The sequence below is a fragment of the Hypomesus nipponensis genome, chromosome 16, assembly GCF_054491055.1.
Source record: "Hypomesus nipponensis isolate SF chromosome 16, ASM5449105v1, whole genome shotgun sequence".
NCBI classification, from domain to species: domain Eukaryota; kingdom Metazoa; phylum Chordata; class Actinopteri; order Osmeriformes; family Osmeridae; genus Hypomesus; species Hypomesus nipponensis.
The window spans coordinates 11,197,613-11,215,971 of NC_140376.1; the positions used below are offsets into that span (position 1 = coordinate 11,197,613).

At 39.3% G+C, this 18,359-nt stretch overlaps 1 protein-coding gene across 3 annotated transcripts; it reads left to right on the forward strand.

Annotated features, from left to right (window-relative positions):
• Positions 1-267: 267 nt before the first annotated feature.
• On the forward strand, positions 268-17,345 carry adgrl4 (adhesion G protein-coupled receptor L4). 3 transcript variants are annotated; one of them, XM_084675769.1, is made up of 16 exons: positions 268-2,996; positions 3,334-3,483; positions 11,510-11,659; positions 11,805-11,954; positions 12,445-12,515; positions 12,706-12,885; positions 13,020-13,203; positions 13,301-13,417; positions 13,563-13,735; positions 13,947-14,126; positions 14,348-14,551; positions 14,762-14,982; positions 16,265-16,331; positions 16,449-16,540; positions 16,760-16,928; positions 17,040-17,345. In XM_084675769.1, exons 1-16 carry the CDS (start codon positions 2,951-2,953, stop codon positions 17,100-17,102), a joined length of 2,217 nt encoding a protein of 738 aa, XP_084531895.1. In that variant the 5' UTR covers positions 268-2,950; the 3' UTR covers positions 17,103-17,345. The 3 variants fall into 3 exon arrangements, with proteins under 3 accessions (XP_084531895.1, XP_084531893.1, XP_084531894.1); XM_084675767.1 differs by having other exon boundaries at positions 278-2,996; positions 13,563-13,762; XM_084675768.1 differs by lacking the exons at positions 268-2,996; positions 3,334-3,483 and adding exons at positions 5,748-5,828; positions 5,942-6,044 and having other exon boundaries at positions 13,563-13,762.
• Positions 17,346-18,359: the final 1,014 nt, after the last annotated feature.

Here is an 18,359-nt window from a genome sequence, read left to right on the forward strand (position 1 = left end):
AGGGATGGGTATGATGGGTCGACTTTCTTCAATTTTTAATGCAGTTTGACGGGTTGAAATTGAGAGCAACCATTCTCGTGACGTCAGATGTGTACGTCATTTAAACATGGCGGCGCCCAGTTCTTTTTGAGTACATAATTTACACACAAGAAATGTCGATTATTTATAGAATATGGCATAGAGTTGTATGTTATATATTTTCATTTCATTCATTAAATGTATATACTATTATAATATCACTGTGTCTAATCGCAGTTCAGTTCCACTTTTAAAACATCTGTTTTGTGCTCCCCACCGGCAACACAAATGCGTTCTTGTCAGTCCATTCTGTCTGAAATTTGCGATTAACTTTTCGCTGTGTTTTGTCACGCCATTATTTTTGCCAAGGAAGAACAGGTAGGCTAGCTACTGTTAGCAAATCGATTAGCCTGCGTTGTTGCTAATGACAAACACAACCTGCGTGACCCACAGAGGTTGCGGCCAACGTTGAGTGAGTGAGTTGTCATGGTGATAGCTATTACAGCTCCTGATTGGATCTTTGGATTGGACACAGAAGATAGAAACAATAGATACATATATCTATGATAGAAACCACATCTAGTAGGAAAACCATAGACTTAATAAATAGCGTAAAGGCTTTAAAAATAGTGCCAGTTTAAATGGAAACGTTCCGTCAAAATGAATTAACTCCATTGGCTAATAATATATCGGCTAAAGGTCCGGGTCCGGATAGGAAGCCGCCTGGGTCCGGACTTGGACCGAGGCCCACCATTTAGTGACCCCTGGTATAGAGTATAAAATACTTTTAATAAAAAAAATAAGGCTAGAAATAAAAAACTGGAATATGATAAGAAGGTAGTACATGACTGAATGTATGAATGAATGACACTAACCTTACAATTACACTGATATTCTTTTTATGTGTTCCTAGGAAAGGGAGAACACATGAGGAGGATGTATTTGTTAAACTTTTTTACATTACGTTACGTTTTGGTCTTTTTATACCTTTTTGTGGCTTGTCCCAACGATTTTTGTTGTTGTGCCTTAGTCTTTGTGCCTAAGTTTAAGAAAGCTTTATTGCTTGCGGCCGGCCCACAAGGAGACAAAAACATCACACGCCATTGTACTACAAAGTTTGTCCGCTAGCATGTTGCGCTAGCTAGCTATTTAAGCAGAACCGCTCTTTACAGTCATTGGTTAAGACAAAGGCATGAAAATGTTCCATTGCTCTTCTTCATTGGCTCCTTCCATAGACCTGGCGCGCGTGTGTGCGTGCGTGTTAGAGTGCGTGCGTGTTTACGACATCAACCCTGATTGAAACACAACAGGATCTCTTGATCTCGTAAAAGCTCCTTCACATAAGTGTCAACAAATGGTCTCCAGACCTTGCACCCCATCTTAGTCCTTGTCAAACAGCATCTCCTTAAAACAAACAAACCCCCAACATCTTCTAGTCTGAACAAATGCTCACCCTTCCCCCAGGGTGATAAGACAGCCTAGAGTCTAGTTTGGGGGGCTCTGTTATCTGCTGACAAACTACTAAGCATCTGTATTATTCAGTATAAAACATCACATTCTTAATTTCTCCGACAATTCAACATTTCTTTCTTTCAATGTCCTATTTGTTGTTTGATATTGATATATTGATATAAAAGTGAAAACATCCAAAGTCAATGACAGTTGTGAAATGATCATTTAACTTGTGAAGAGCATTGTACGGTACCATACACATTGTTCTTTTTGGTTTGAAATGTTTTGGTTGAAAGAAACCCAAATTTCCGATATGGAAATGATACGAAAATGGGTCAAAACAACCCAAGGACAACAGAAGGGGTTAAGAGGAGACACCCCAGTGAATAGGGATAACATATCAACATGACACCTCCCCAGTTGATAACTAATATTAGGTCAAATATTGTTTTCATTGGTAGTTTCATGTAAATGTATGTTTAAATGAGCAAATGATGCATTAAGTTGTAAAATATGATATAACTTGCATACAATTCCAGAACGGAAATCAGAACATTGGATGAAGACAGAATGAAAATCTTTGTTTAATTTGGTCAACATATTAGAGTCCAAAGTTTTTACAGAGAGCACTTTGGATATCTCTGGATATCACAAATGAATTTGTCAGTGTCAGTGCTTTACCGGTTGATCTCTGATCTCCAACTTAACCTGCTCCCAACCAGGTTAGGCGTTCGCAATTGAACCCGGTAACAAGTGATCCACCGTTGTGATACAGAAAACCCTTGATTGAACCTGAAGTTACCTCATTAACGCCAAATCTTGATTTGTAGTACAGGCTTCAGGAGTTTGTGCAAAATATTTTTTCTGTTGTCAGTTTGCTAGAAAGCACCAACAAACCATAATCACAATCCTGTCTAGTATTTATTTACAGTAGTGGAAGATAATAAAAAGAGAATATTTCTGAAGCAATAGCTTCAAAATTGTTATACCCTTTTAGACACCAGAGGGCAGTCAACTTTGGACTGTGAACGTTTATGCACATTTATGTGTTGTAGGAAGGGAGGGGGTCATCCTTCACTGAAGCCACAGTTATTTGGCAGATGTTTACACAGTGTACTGTATGAATTCTGGTGAGAACAATGGCTCAGTAGTTTGTAAAATGGCTGCCATACAGAGGTATTGTACTTACAATGTTGGTTAAAGGAACTTCATATCTTGCTGTTACCCTTACAAATATTTAACCAGAAATACTAGAGACAACAAGATATTGAACAGAGAGGAATATCGAACTGTGTTTTCTCCCACTGATTGGACACACATTGTAATCTGATGGGGACATGTCCCCATATACTGTTTCTGAAAGCTGATTAAAGATTAGGACAGGAAGGGTCAGGTTTAGGAAAACAGGAAAACTGATTCAAGGAAACAATACGTCACTAACCTCATTTTCAGCTAAAAGTAGTTCTTTTCCAGAGCAAGCATGGAGTCTTTGCTTAAGTCCCAGATGAAACTCATACTTTTATCAGGTAAGTTATCTTATCCTTTCACCTCTGACAGACAGTAGCTAGTATAGACTTACTGGATATAATGGTTATCTATTTATCATACTCTGGAGTTTCCGTAAATGTATGTACAGAGCAAAGGCTTAATATTGTTGACTGTGAGAAATGTTGTATTGTACATTTAGTTGGTGAACTGTTAAACATGTTAGCACACTATACACACAGCATAATATACAGACACAACACAATACAGTAAAACAGTTAATTTGATCACATGTATGCTTCAAATTATTTTTGTGTTGCTTTTTATGTCATGTGATTTCAGGAAATGTATATTTACGTCATTTTCTTTCTCACACAGCATGGCTTTACAGTGTTATAGATTCATGCACATGTTCTGACATTTGTAAGTCATGCCACAAGCTTGCAACATGCAAATCCCTGAATGGATCCGACGATGCTTGCTATTGCAACCATGGATATACTGGTGATGGAATTCATTCATGCAATGGTAAATATATAAGAACATACAAAATGTTAATGGTCTCATTGTGTTTACACCATGTACTCTTTTTAAGATGTTTCGCAATAGTTTTTTCTGATTGCTAAGGCAGTATCTTTGGAAACAGTGGCTATTTTTGCTTAACTATACACACTTAGCAAAAAACCTTACACCAAACAATCAAAACATTCTAGGTGTCTCTACAAATTAGTTAAACATAATTTTTTACAATCATTTTGACACAAATTTCAGAACCTTGATGTCCTTTTACAAAAATGTAGACACAAAACTCACAACGGATGATCAAAATGCACATTATTCAAAACGCTAACACGATTTTCAATTGCTTGGATACAATACACATACACGTAGATCATTTGATAATTGAACTACAATCATATCAAATCAAATTTATTTGTATAGCCCTTTTTACACGCAAGCATGTCACAGAGGGCTTCACATACGCCCATAGAACTGCCCCTCAACCAACCTAAACCCTCAAGGAAGACAAGGAAAAACTCCCAGAAAAACTCCCAACGGGAGAAAAAATGGAAGAAACCTTGGGAGGAGCAATTCAGAGAGGGATCCCCTCCTCCAGAGACGGTTGGCAAGAGAGAGGAGCAGAACACAAGCTAAACATAGTCATACAGTGTCAATGGGTTTTAAAACACCAAAAATCCATTGTTCGGCTTTATAGACGTTGGATGGGACCTGGAAACTCGCTGTTGACCGTCATGGAGGCTGGTTTCCGGTTGACGACCTGGTCCAGCGTTGGTAGACCGACGACCAGGCAGGTCCTGACAGCTCAGACCCCCCACACCACAAGGGATGTGTGGGGGGGACAGAGAGGAGAACAGGGATTAGAGAATGCCAGGAGCAGCTAACAGTTTCAGTCGTAATAGAATGAGATCCCCACCGGTCAAGTGTGGACTAGTGCAGCAATTTAACAAAGCTAAGAGGGTATGTGATGCAGCCCCACACACCAAGACAGCGACAGCCCCCCTTGGTTGGAACATGAAATCTGTTCCAGGGGAAACAACTCTAAAATAGGTTATATTTATACGAATAAGGATGAAAACAACCAGCCCCCCGTTGTCTCCAACTAGTAAACTATAACAATAAAAATATACAGCAACGGAACTATTACAGTAACAATATACAATAACAGGTTTACTTTATTTGTAACATTTAAATGGGCAGTGTGAACATAAGATAAAAATTACAATTTAAAAGTTACATGTGATACACACATAGGCAAACGCACACCCCAGGTTTACATAGAAAGTACACACATTTAACAATCATAGGATTGACTAAACAGGAACGTTTTTAATCTAGTTTTAAATGTCGAAACAGTATCAGCCTCATCTGTTCATCTGTTCAAAATGACACAACTTAACATCAAAGTAATGCAATTTTAAAATGCAATTCACACAGAACATCTGAAATGTCTGTAATTTCCTTACATTACAATTATCTAATTGTCAATTGACACTACTGCTCAAAATGATAAGCAACTGTTGCATTACTCTTAATACATAGTTTTATAGAAACTGACAAACAATGTTCCAAGTTTAGAACATGAAAGTTTCAGTCTGGATCTCAAATGAGGAACCAGATGGACTAAACCAGGGGTGGCCGACCCTGGTCCTCGAGAGCTGCTGTCCTGCATGTTTTAGATGTTTCCCTGCTCCAGCACACCTGATTCAAATGAATGGTCATTACCCGGCTTCCACAGAGAATCAGAATCAGAATGTTTTTTTATCGCCATGAAAGTTTGCACAGACAAGGAATTTGCTTTGGCAGGAAGATGCATACATAAAACATATAGGAATCTTAAAAATGTAAATATGAGATCTAACTATACTAAGGTACATAGACTAGCAATACTTTGAATTAAAATAAAATAGACAATAAAAAATAAAGTTGCCATAATTTACAAAATAAAAATACAAAACATACAAATATTACAAAAAATACAAATGGTACAAAAGATACAAATTGTGTATTGCAGTGCAAATTGCAATGTGTTAGACATTAGAGTCATTTAAAGTCAGTGTGAAGCTTTGGCCTTGTTGAAGAGGCGGATGGGAAGAAACTGTTTTTGTGGCGTGTGGTATTGGTCCTGGTGGACCTTAGCCTTCTACCAGAAGGGGAGCGACTGAAACAAAGTGTGTCCAGGGTGGGAGGAGTCAGCCACAATCTTCCTTGCTTGCCTCAGGGTCCTCAAGGTGTGCAGGTCCTCAGGGGTAGGCAGATTGCAGCCGATCACCTTCTCAGCAGCGCGGATGATACGCTGCAGCCTGCTCTTGTCCTTGGCAGTGGCAGCAGCATACCAGATGGGGATGGAGGAGGTGAGGATGGACTCAATGATGGCTGTGTAGAAGTGCACCATCAGTGTCTTTGGCAGGTTGAATTTCTTCAGCTGCCGTAGGAAGTACATCCTCTGTTGTGTTTTCTTGGTGAGGGAGCTGATGTTCAGTTCCCACTTGAGGTCCTGGGAGAAGATAGTGCCCAGGAAGCAGAAGGACTCCACAGTGTTGACTGGGGAGTCGCACAGGGTGATGGGGGTGAGTGGGGCTGTATTCTTCCTGAAGTCCACAACCATCTCCACTGTCTTGAGAGCAATGAGCTCTAAGCGGTTCTGGCTGCACCAGGTTACCAGGTTGTCAGCTTCCCACCTATAATCAGACTCGTCTCCACCAGAGATGAGCCCAATGAGGGTGGTGTCGTCCACAAACTTCAGGAGTTTGACAGACGGATGACTGGAGGTGCAGCTGTTGGTGTACAGGGAGAAGACCAGAGGAGAAAGGACGCAGCCGTGAGGAGATCCGGTGCTGATGGACTGAAAGTCAGAGACTTGTGTACCCAGCTTAACACACTGCTTCCTGTCAGACAGGAAGTCTGTGATCCACCTGCAGGTGGAATCAGGCACGTTCAGCTAGGGGAGCTTGTCCTGAAGCAGGGTGGGGATGATCGTATTGAAGGGAGAGCTGAAGTCCACAAACAGGATCATGGCGTAGGATGCTGGGGAGTCCAGGTGCTGTAGGGTGAAGTGGAGCGCCATGTTAACTACGTCGTCCACAGACCTATTGGCTCTGTAGGCAAACTGCAGTGGGTCCAGTAGAGGGTCTGTGATGGATTTAAGATGTGCCAGCACCAGGCGCTCAAAAGACTTCATTACCACAGGGCGACGGGTCTGTGGTCATTATGTCCTGTTGGCCTTGGCTTTTTGGGCACAGGGATGATGGAGCTTGATAACAACCCATTTGTTTGAAACAGGTATGCTGGAGCAGGGAAACATCTAAAACATTCAGGATAGCAGCTCTGGACTAAACCAGTGGCCACCCCTGGACTAAACCAGTGGTTCTCAATCCTGGTCCTCAGGACCCCCTGCCCTGCATGTTTTAGATGTTTCCCTGCTCCAACACACCTGATTCAAATGAATGGGTTGTTAACAGGCCCATTTATTTGAATCAGGGGCCCGTTCTCAGTACGTTGCTTATTACATCCGAGATCAAATGACACATCCAGGATGACATCATGTTGCTAATCATGATCTGACTAATTCAGTTCTTTGAACACCCATGTTGTTTATATTTATTATAGCTGGATTCAGCGGCTTAACAATGACTTGGCGGGCCCGAGTGCCCAACGGGCCCCTTACCGACCTATCGTCAGGCGAAATTATTGAGTATTGAGTGTTGAGCTTAGCAATGCGCAGGGAATTTTAGGGTACTTATGATGTACAATTAAGGGTTGCTACAATATGTTTTAATGAAAACACCAATGAACACAATATTTCATCGATTTTGGAGAAACAATATTTAATGAGCAGATAGACAAACACTCTCTGGCTCTAGATATGCTTGCAATAGGCCTACAACATGGAATGAGCATTTGCCGATGCTTATCCGACGTTATGAATGACGTTTCAATCTGTCATTTGTGCTATCTGGGTACTAGTCTAAAAAAAAACAGTCACTTCAATGGTGAATTTTGATTTTATGTTTGTTAGATATGCTAGTGTACGTTTAGTCTATTGAGCTTTAGCAATTTTCCGACTACATCCTGCACATAGTTTACAATAAATAACCTGGCTGCTGCCTGGTATAGCCTAGGCCTCTATGTGCATTTTTATGCACATATAGGCCGCTTTCTGAAGCTACTTTTATGTTTAAAGGGCATGGCATGGGGTAGCCTAATTCGCTTCAAAACGCTAATGCAAAACAACTGTAGTATCCCAACAACAACTGTCTGTAGTATTCCAACAACTGGATGGGAACAATCGTGTGTGGGTGGGTGTGAATCTTTGACAACAATATTACCCAGACATCCTTGCTATTTTTCGAGGGCAATATTACTTACTTAAAACGAGATTTGTTTCATTCAGCAAAAGGCAAATGAGGAAAAATTTGCCGTTGTTAAGACTGATTGTTTTTAAAATGTTTATTGGGCAGGTGATAGCTCATAATTATGAATAACTGACACCATAATTGAGAAATGTTTGCGAATTGATGGCACTGGATCATATGTAGGCTACTACTTACGGTGTTAGAGCGGAGCAAGGGGACCGGTCAGGTTGCCTCAAGGGGTCAGGTTGTCTCACTTTTGCGATGAAATCGAGGACGGGCCCCCACGGGCCCTAGTGCAGCAGCACTCCCTGCACTACCTATAGTTACGCCACTGGCTGGATTGAGTTATGCGTTGGTCTAAAAACAATAGGCTATCCTCTCAAAAAGTATAGTCTAGCATATCGCACTGTGCTTAGGGAGCCTATATCACGCAATGAGCAATTAATTCGGTTTCATGTTAAATTCTGCTAATTATTCTTGCACCTTCTGCAACAGGTTCCTGTAGTAAAAACGGACAAGACATGTCTGTAAATGTTGTAAGGTGTATATGTATTGTATAAACACAATTTAAAATTGTGTTAGCGTTTTGAAAAATGCATTTTGATCATCAGTGGTGAGTTTGGTGTCTAGAGTTTTGAAAAAAGTTCTGAAATTTGTGCCAAAGTGATTGTAAAAAACTGTATACTATCAGTGTATAGTTATGGAAGCCCATTGGGGACTATATTCAAATGATAATGCAATTTCTAAAATGCATGATCATTTTCAATATATGTAGGTGTTAATTGAGACAGTATTCAAATGAAAATGCAATAATCCAAATTGCATTTGCATTGTCACATGGACATTCAATGACAATATTTAAATTAAAATAGAATAACGGTTTGACATAACATTTTCGTGTTAAAGTTAGTACACTGTAAAGTACACTTTTTACAGTTAGTACACTGTAAAAAAATAAAAATTATTACCTCACTTTTTCTGTAAATTATACATGTTTTTTTTCTGTATTTCTGAATTACAGGAAATACAGATAGAAAGAAAATGGCAAACTGTAAATTTATCATTTTACTCAAAAATTACAGCCAAATGTTGTTACTTACTTTTTTACAAATATTAATAAAATGTTCACCAAAATGTTCTGTTAAAACACATAATTTCACTTTATCAAAACTAGCTATTTTAACAGTTAATTTTGCAGATATTTACTTTCATCCCACGGACAAATGACTTAATAACATAATTTTTGGTTTAGACATAGGTACCTTGAATTGTGAACTGAGCTCAGGTAGTTGGAGGAGTCAGATGGCTGAGCGGTGAGGGAGTCGGGCTAATAATCAGAAGGTTGCCGGATCGATCCCTGCCGTGCCAAATGACATTGTGTCCTTGGGCAAGGTACTTCACCCTACTTGCCTCGGGAGGAATGTCCCTGTACTTACTGTAAGTCGCTCTGGATCAGAGCGTCTGCTAAATGAGTAAATGTAATTGACCTCATGCAATCCCAGCATGCACCAGTCAATATCAAAGACTACAAAAGCCTTCAAAAGTCTTTTTGGGGCTATGTCGTTCATGATCATTGACCAATGCACTTATGGTAAAGCTCTCTCTTGGAAGTCGCTTTTGATTAAAGTGTTTGCTAAATAAATAAATGTAAAGACGCCAGAGTAGGACGAAGGAAAGCTGATTAAATAGTTGTGTAGCTGCAACGCTCTTGTTACCCAGAATGCCCTGGGGCAAGCTGAAAAGCTACAGAGTTAAAGGTTAAAACTTAGTTAGATAAGTTTAAACTTCATTGTTTGGAGTTTTGTTGTCGTGTTTTTCTGTTTTGATAAGTGTAATGTGATGGTCTGTAGTTTGGGTCCATGAAGTGTTCACCCTGAGTGTGAATGTTGTCCAGTTAGATGCGGATCTAACATGTCTCAAAAATTATTTTATCAAATTAATCACAGGTTTTGGTGGATTAATCATGATTAATTACATAGGCTATTACCGATTTTCCGAATTTGTCATAAGTGTGCGTCTTTGATTTTGCGGTAGGACTACCTTGATGCTCAAGTCACCCGTTGCCACTCGCAAAACTTTGGTGAACCCCTCGTCCTCATCAATATCAATCGGTCAACAGCTTTTTGCAATATATTTGGAGACTGTGCTAGTCACCTTGTCACAGGCAGACTTAGTGAGGGCCCTATGCTATTCAGTGAGGGTAGTTTGGCGCATTCTACTTGAACTCCCCTCACCGACCTACGCATGCTTCGCGTCGAGGTGGTATAGATTACTTTAGGCTGGTATTGCTCCGGTGAAATGATAACATTCAGTCATTTAGCATTCAGTCATTTAGCAGACGCTCTTATCCAGAGCATAGATCTAGCCTCTTAATTTAGATCTCAAAGTGCACATGATTCATGCATTTAACTTTCAAATTTAATACATTTTCTTCCGTGGGAGCATGCCCCCGGACCCCCCTAGAGGGTCGGGGGTTTGCCGTATCCTTCTCACCTTTTTCACCCCTGACCTGTTTACATACCTGTTATTAGCAAAGGGGTTTAGCACTTATGCAAGGCACTGTATTCATGTCACATGTCAATGGGGGCTGAGCACCCCATAAAGGTCTGATCTTAGAATCGCCCCGGAGCCTAGTCATATTTCCGCTATCACACGATGACTGACATATATAAATAGTGTTGCGTAGTCGATGTTATATGTCACTTTTAAAATCATGTCATACTTTATCATTATATCCTGGGGGGAATGTCACTCTTGGAATGTCAGTATTGCCTGTCTTCAAAACTTAAGAGCCCTGCATTTAATTACATTTCAATTCCTATACACTAGCAATGTTTTACCATAGGTAGTGATTAGTTACTTTCTGTCATGCTAGTGTATGATGGTTATTGGAACCTTAATATAAATTGTTGCCTAATCTTGTTACATTCTCTGATTCTACTCACCATCCTGAATCAATTTCAGCCATCACTCCTTAATATAATAGAAACTACTTTGGGATCTCACCTCCAATCAGTCATAACATTATTAACCTTGAGATTCTCTAAAAGCATTGATAGTTCATTTTGTGTTTACTGGTTTATTTCAGTTTGTCATCTTGTGCATTTACACTCAAACTTAACTTAAACTTTAATAAAGTTGCATAAAACTTAATAAACTTAAACTTTAATAAAGTTTAAGTATAAATAATCAAAAATCTAGTTTCAGCATAAAATCCTTGTTTTGCTTTTTGTGCTATGTTGGTTTAAAAGTCTGGAATGTTATGGTCACATTTCCTGCTGAGTATTGTAACCTCCCATTACTGGAAGCAAAGGATATCCCTTCCCGGACAGACTTCTTACACAGGGTACAAGTATTGTGTCCATCATATCCCTTGAAACGAATACAACAATGGAAAGTCATATTGTGACACTTCCAACTTACTACTATTGCTTAAGCCTGTTGCAATATACATTCAAGGGCATTTGATATTTGATGATTATGAAAAGACCAGTCAGGGAGTACCTGGTCAACTGGAAGCTAAATCATGTTTAAAGGACTAATTGAAATGTCTGTTTAGGAAAAACGTATTTAATAACTTGGTATGGAACCCTAACCTTAACACCCAATAATTCCACTTAATTGTAGTTATTACTTGTATTTATTCTGGTTCCCTTTCTCTTTGTTTCTCACCACCACAGATGATGATGAGTGCCAGAATGTCACAAATATCTGTGGGTCCAACACTGACTGTACCAACACAGTGGGGAGCTACCATTGCACCTGTTTGTCAGGGTACACATCAACAGGACTGTACCAATTCCAACCAAACGATGGGACTGAGTGCACTGGTAAAATTCTTCATAAAATATATTTTTTATATATTCACTTTATATATATATATATATATATATATATATATATATATACACGTTTTCTCTGGATACTTGGTGTATTGTTAATCGAGTGATGTATCTTTCCATACTGGTTTTTCAGATATAGATGAGTGCAAGAGCTCTCAGGTCTGTGGACTATTCTCTCTCTGCCACAATACAAATGGGTCTTTTTTTTGCATCTGCGAGAGAGATTACATCCTAGTATCAGGTGCTAAGCGGTTCCATCCAGAACATGGTGGACCTTGTCATGGTAAGTGTGTGTGAATATCAACTTTTTTAATCACTTGATCACATACAGATCCACCTTTTTTCCAACCTATTTCAATGTTCCTACCTCTCAAATAAACAAATGTTGAAAGGAAATGGGTAATAGTGAAAATTGACATGGGCTAGAGGGCAGTGCAGCAGACATGGTCTATGACACTGTCATCATGACAGTAGCAAATTATACCCTTGTGCCTCCAATTTGAGAACAGCCACATTTAATGAGTTCCGTGTCCTCGTAGAGATGGGGTTACTGCAGTAGGTAGTGAGCAGAGGTGGACGAAATTCTTGAGCTGAATTGGGTGAGGGGTTTACACTGAATAATTGAGGTAGCTAGAGCACCATATGGTAGAGCCTTTTGGATATAAATGCCAATATCAATTTTTTTGTAATAATATTTTTTCTCTGTCTCTATTTTATGATCATAACATGTTTTTATCATTTGTTATACAATATATTAAACACTGTTTTTTCAGAACATCCTAAGAAAAACTGTCACGAACATCCCTTGTGCATAGCACAAACTGTTAACGAAGTCCTTGAACATGTAAGCAGACACTTCTCGAACCATTTTGCAAATATGATGGAAATATGTGAGGATGCTGCCCTCTGCTGGGGCGACAAACATTCTCATGTGTTTTGGATTAAGACATTTTAAGATAAAGATAAAAGATTAAGATTAAAAAACAACTTATAAAGGGTTTGAGCTCATTAAAATGTATTTCTCCCAATTGTAGATGGGCAACCTTACAGAGCCCCATAACATGTTGGACGAGATCATCAGGCACACACGAGAAGAGTTGACTCCAGTCGATGTGATCTCATTTGTGGAGGCCTTGTGTCGATCCACCTCCCTTTTGAGTGTAGTTGGGAAAAACCAAACCACTAAACCATTCATGACCAAGGCCACTCTCACTGTAACAATTTGTATACACCATCTCATCTATACAACAGCTACAGAATATTATCTCAACTTCAGTATATTTCTTTAATTTAAATACATGTAATTGTATACATCTCAGTACTAATACAAACTGCTATTCTTTTTCAGAAATTTGTAAAGGCTGTAAATAACCTGGTGAAAAAGGATGAGTTGGTTGCTTGGAGCAAAATTGAAGGAGATAGACGGGACTACACCATCACCAAACTCCTTCACACTGTGGAGGAGAACATATTGATACTGGCAAGAAACTATCAAACTACCACCGAACTGGAGATCACAGCAAGTGAAATAGGTAAGCAGCACATTGACATCTCTCGTCAACTAAATCTTTTAATGTGAAATATAATGTGCAAAGACTTTTATTAATCCTCTCTTTCTTTTAAATACAGAAGTAAAACTTTTGACATTGGATGCCCACCATGCACGGAAAAGCAAGCTATCTGTTTCAATAGGTGGAGAACATATCAGTTTAACACCAAACGATGACCAAGATGGTGACAATAATGGTAAGATGTTTTGGAAATTGTGTGTATTTAACATTTTGATCACATTAAGTTGTTTTTAATTAAACTCAAACTTCGCTTTCAACACAATTCACCTATTTCGACTGAAAAACAACAAAATTCTTCTACTTTTTCTTCTGTATATCAGGAAGCGTGTCAGTGGTGTTTGTTCGGTATGACGGCATAGGTGATATAATGAAACCCAACATTGACCCCAGTGTTATGGATTACGCACACTACGCTGGAACAGGAGGAATCACTGTCAATTCCCAAGTCATAGCAGTGGCTATCAAACCTGTTGACATGTACCAGCTTGACCGTGTAACTTTCACCCTCAGACACACAATGGTATTAGCAGTCAAAGTCCCATGGCAGATCTGATGCTGTCTGTTGGCAAAATATTCACTGCTAATTCATGCTGTTGCACTTCAACCAAAAAATACATTCTAGGTCAAGCATCTACCGTGTATGGAATGGGTTTTAAAACCATTTTTTTTTTAATTCACAATACCATTCTTTCTTTTCACTGAAGCCAATCAACACAAACGAAGATGCAACCAAATGTGCTTTCTGGGAGTATGATCCGGGCAGCTTGAAAGGGCACTGGGCTACACATGGCTGTGACCATGTGGATGTCAACAGCACTACCACCACATGCTCCTGTAACCACCTCACGCACTTTGCAATTCTCATGTCATCGGGACGTGCCAATGTAAGTGGCCACCAACTGATACACCAACATAAGTTCTGTTGCAAAGTGACTGTGCTGTAGAGTATAGACCACACAATAAGAGGCATTGCCTGTTTTATGACTGGAGGGTTTGACTTGTCAAATTGACCTTGTGAAATCAAAGTAATATCAAACAAGTGGTATATGTAGAATAATTCTATTTTATGGTAGCCTTTTAAACTCATGCTTTATCCCCTATGCAGTTGTTGGCCCACCACAACATGCTGACCAGGATCACTCAGCTGGGGATGATTATCTCTATTATCTGTCTGTCCATGTGTATCTTCACCTTTTGGTTCTTTACTGAGATCCAGAGTACCAGAACCACTATTCACAAGAACCTGTGCTGCAGCCTCTTTATGGCAGAATTCATTTTCCTGATTGGAATCAATATGAACACCCATAAAGTAAGACCTGTACTTGAGTTCAATGAAACCCATTTGTGAATGTGGGCATGGTGTGCATCTTTGTGTGTATATTTGAGTAGGTTTGTGGATGTTTTTTTTGCATTTGAGTCCTAATTCAGGCAATCACCCTTGTCTTTTATAATTGCATGTGTAAAGTGTTATTGACACTATTTTAAAGACTTCTCTTTGTCTTTTTGTCTCTGGTATCAGCTTTTCTGTTCCATTATTGCTGGCCTCCTCCATTATTTCTTCTTAGCTGCTTTTGCCTGGATGTGCATCGAGGGGATTCATCTTTACCTTATAGTGGTTGGTGTTATTTACAACAAAGGGTTCCTGCATCGCAACTTCTACATTTTTGGCTATGGAAGCCCAGCTGTGGTGGTGGCCATTTCGGCTACGCTCGGCTCCAAGTATTATGGTACCAATAAAGTGTAAGTACAAAAAAAGTTATGCTAATTTGGTAAATGAAAATACTTATTGGTGGCCAAGCCGCAAAGCGGCGAAGCCACATAAGTGATTCTACCTTTTCTTATTGGTGGCCAAGCCGCGAAGCGGCGAAGCCACATAAGTGATTCTACCTTTTCTTATTATTATTATTATTATTACACTTCTTCTGTCATTGGAGTCTATGGCAGCCCCTAGAACCGTATGGTAAAAAGTTGTGAAATTTGGCACACTTATTAAGCACAGTCCCCTCTTTATATTCACCAAGTTTCATGTCTCTCATTGGAGCACTCTAGCGCCACCAACTGGTCAAAATTGGACTTGTGTTTACACACGTAACTTTTGAACCGTATGACCGATTTTCAAAAATGAGGTACCATTGGATTCCCTGGATCAAGACGAGTTCAACACACCCTATGACGTCAATTTCCGGTTATATACATTTTCCACCATTTTGAATTTGAAGGAAACACGTTTTTTCGCTTCAACTACTTCTATTTTTTCAAATCTTCCCCAGAATTGGCACACATTATCATCAGACCAACCCTCGCAGAAGTTATCAAAGGATATTCGATTTTCAAAACCGTTTGTCCGGTACAGCCAATCAAAATCGGCAACAAAGCAACCAAACAGGAAGTTGGGTCATATCTCAGCTAATCTTTGAGAAATCAACACCAAACTTAATATGATGACTCGGAACCCTCTTCTGAGGCTGTCCAATTAATTTGGTGTCATGTGATCACTGGGCGTGGCTGCAGGAAGCAAAAATGTGTTTTGGCCAATAACTGTTGATTTGTTTGCTTTTATTAAGTGATTCCTTTGTCTCATGATATGTTGGGACATCCCATATGTGATACATGATAGCTTGTGATAATAGCCGAATTGATCCGGCCGCCATTTTGAATTCATTGAAAAACGTTTTTTCTTTACTCCTCCTACACATGTTGTCCAATCTTCACCAAATTTGGCAGAGAGTATCTTCAGACCAAGCCTCACAAAGGGCTTCACATGATTTTTTGATTTTCAGAACCGTTTACCCGGTACAGGCAGTCAAAATGTGCCATTAATCCAGCCAACAGGAAGTTGGGTCGTATCTCAGCAAATCTTTGATGGATTCACACCAAACTTGCTGCATGCACTCGGAACCCTTTTTTGAGGATTTCTAAAGTGTTTGATGGGTCATTTGACTGCTTGGCCACCACATTGCTGCTTGCAGCTATATTTTATGAATAGTTCCATGCTTATAATATAATGTTCTTTTCACATAAGGTGTTGGCTGAGCACGGAAAACAACTTCATTTGGAGTTTTATTGGGCCTGCCTGCCTGATCATTCTAGTAAGGTCTTTTTAAGCCCTGAAAATGTGCAAAAGATCATCATCAGTTCTACTGTATGACTAATTATGTTTCATCTTCATTGTCACTGTATGCATCTTTGATTCTCTCCTATCTAAGGTGAATCTATTGGCTTTTGGAGTGATTATCTACAAAGTTTTCCGTCATACTGCTGTGAAAAAGCCTGAAATTAGCCATTATGAAAATATAAGGTAAAACTCATGCAGTATAAAGCCACAAGGGACATATGGGGTGTGACCTGTCCATATTGTGATGTGTTCGGTCCCTGATGAGAGACTCACTTTAATATGTCTAAAGGGGTAGCATTCTCACTAAAGTTTTTAGATCAAATGTATCACGTCTTGAGGTTTATGGGAAGCAGTAGAACAATAATATGGCCTATGATGACATAAGCATGTATTTTACCTTAGGTCCTGTGCCCGTGGTGCCCTTGCCCTCCTGTTTGTCCTTGGTGCCACCTGGACATTTGGCGTGCTCCATATTCTTAACGAGACCACGCTCTCTGCCTATCTATTCACTATTGCAAACACCTTCCAAGGGATGTTTATCTTCATCTTCCTCTGTGTCTTATCTAGAAAGGTAATCATAACGTTAATTAGCTGTATCTGTTCATATACCTAAACTGCTTTTTGAGGTAGATTTGAATGGTATCTGTTTAATTTCAGACATATTCCTTTTTCTCTTCTCTAGATTCAAGAGGAATATTACAGGCTGTTCAAAAATGTCCCTTGTTGTTTTGAATGCCTGAGGTAAACTAATCAAGTAATCGGATATCACGATGGGTCTCGAGTTTTTTGAGTGGCATATAGCCTACACTGTACAGTGGCTTGCTGTTTTTTCACATGCTGCTTTAAATTGTGAAGGCAACTATAGACATTATGCATTTTCAGTAGTGTGAAAATACTTACAATTTACTTATTTAATAAATCAACCATTGTCACTTAGCAAATACAGCATGATATGCAAAAAGTAAATAAAATAATCAGTGAAGATTAACATTTCTCTTTGTCCAATATTTATATAAGAAACATTTGTAATATTAACTTCACTAGTGCACAGTGCCCGTGATGCAGTCGGTGAGTAAGATGTTGTTGGTGAGACACATACAGATTCCCGGAACTAGGAATAGACAGTGCTCGTGATGAAGTAGGGGACACACACTGAAATTATAGATTGTGCAGTGCCCGTGATGCAGCTGGTGATGACAGTTTCGGTCAGTGGCTTTAGTACCTACATTCCTCAAAATTCAAGTTCAATAGGGCTTTGAATTGCAACCATTTTGGTCGCATATTCTCCCAAAATTGTGTCTGTGCAACCTCAAAATATATTTGGGAAAATATATGTGAGTGCAAATACTCGTTATGGTGCGACCTGTTTTAATTTCTTTACAAAACGCTTTCTAATCACTAATGTAGCGGGACAAGTTATCCCTTACTTCTCAGCATGAGAAATACAAGGTGTTGTATGAGAGCATGCAAAATGGTTGAAATGTGTGAGTCTCATGGTGAATGCGTGAGGTGTACGTGAACAGAGGGCTGCATGATTTGGCAGCGAGACCAGTAGGAGCGCAGGAAAAAAATCTGAGAAGGGGAAAGACAAAAATAGGGTTGAACCTTGTTTTTTCTAGCTGGGTCACTAGCTAGCAAGCCAAGCAATATTAGCCAAAAAATTGAGTGAGAGAATGCAAGCAGTAAGAGTTCATAACCTACACCCATTTCCTTTAGTAATGTGTCTCATCTCAGTTTCATAAAGTAACTGTTGCTCTGTTTAGTTGTGATAGGAGGTGGTACGATTAAATGATTTGTTGAAATGAATTAATGAAACTGAGAATCGTAGAAAACAAGTAAAATATGGAAACACTTTAGAATAATGGTCCGTTGTTAACGTAAGTAATAGGTAGTACTACATTAACACCGAACTTAATACTATTAACTAATATGGAACCAAGATTAACTAAGCAGTAAGTAATAGCAAATTTAGTACAAAGGTAGTTCAGTCAAGACAATCACG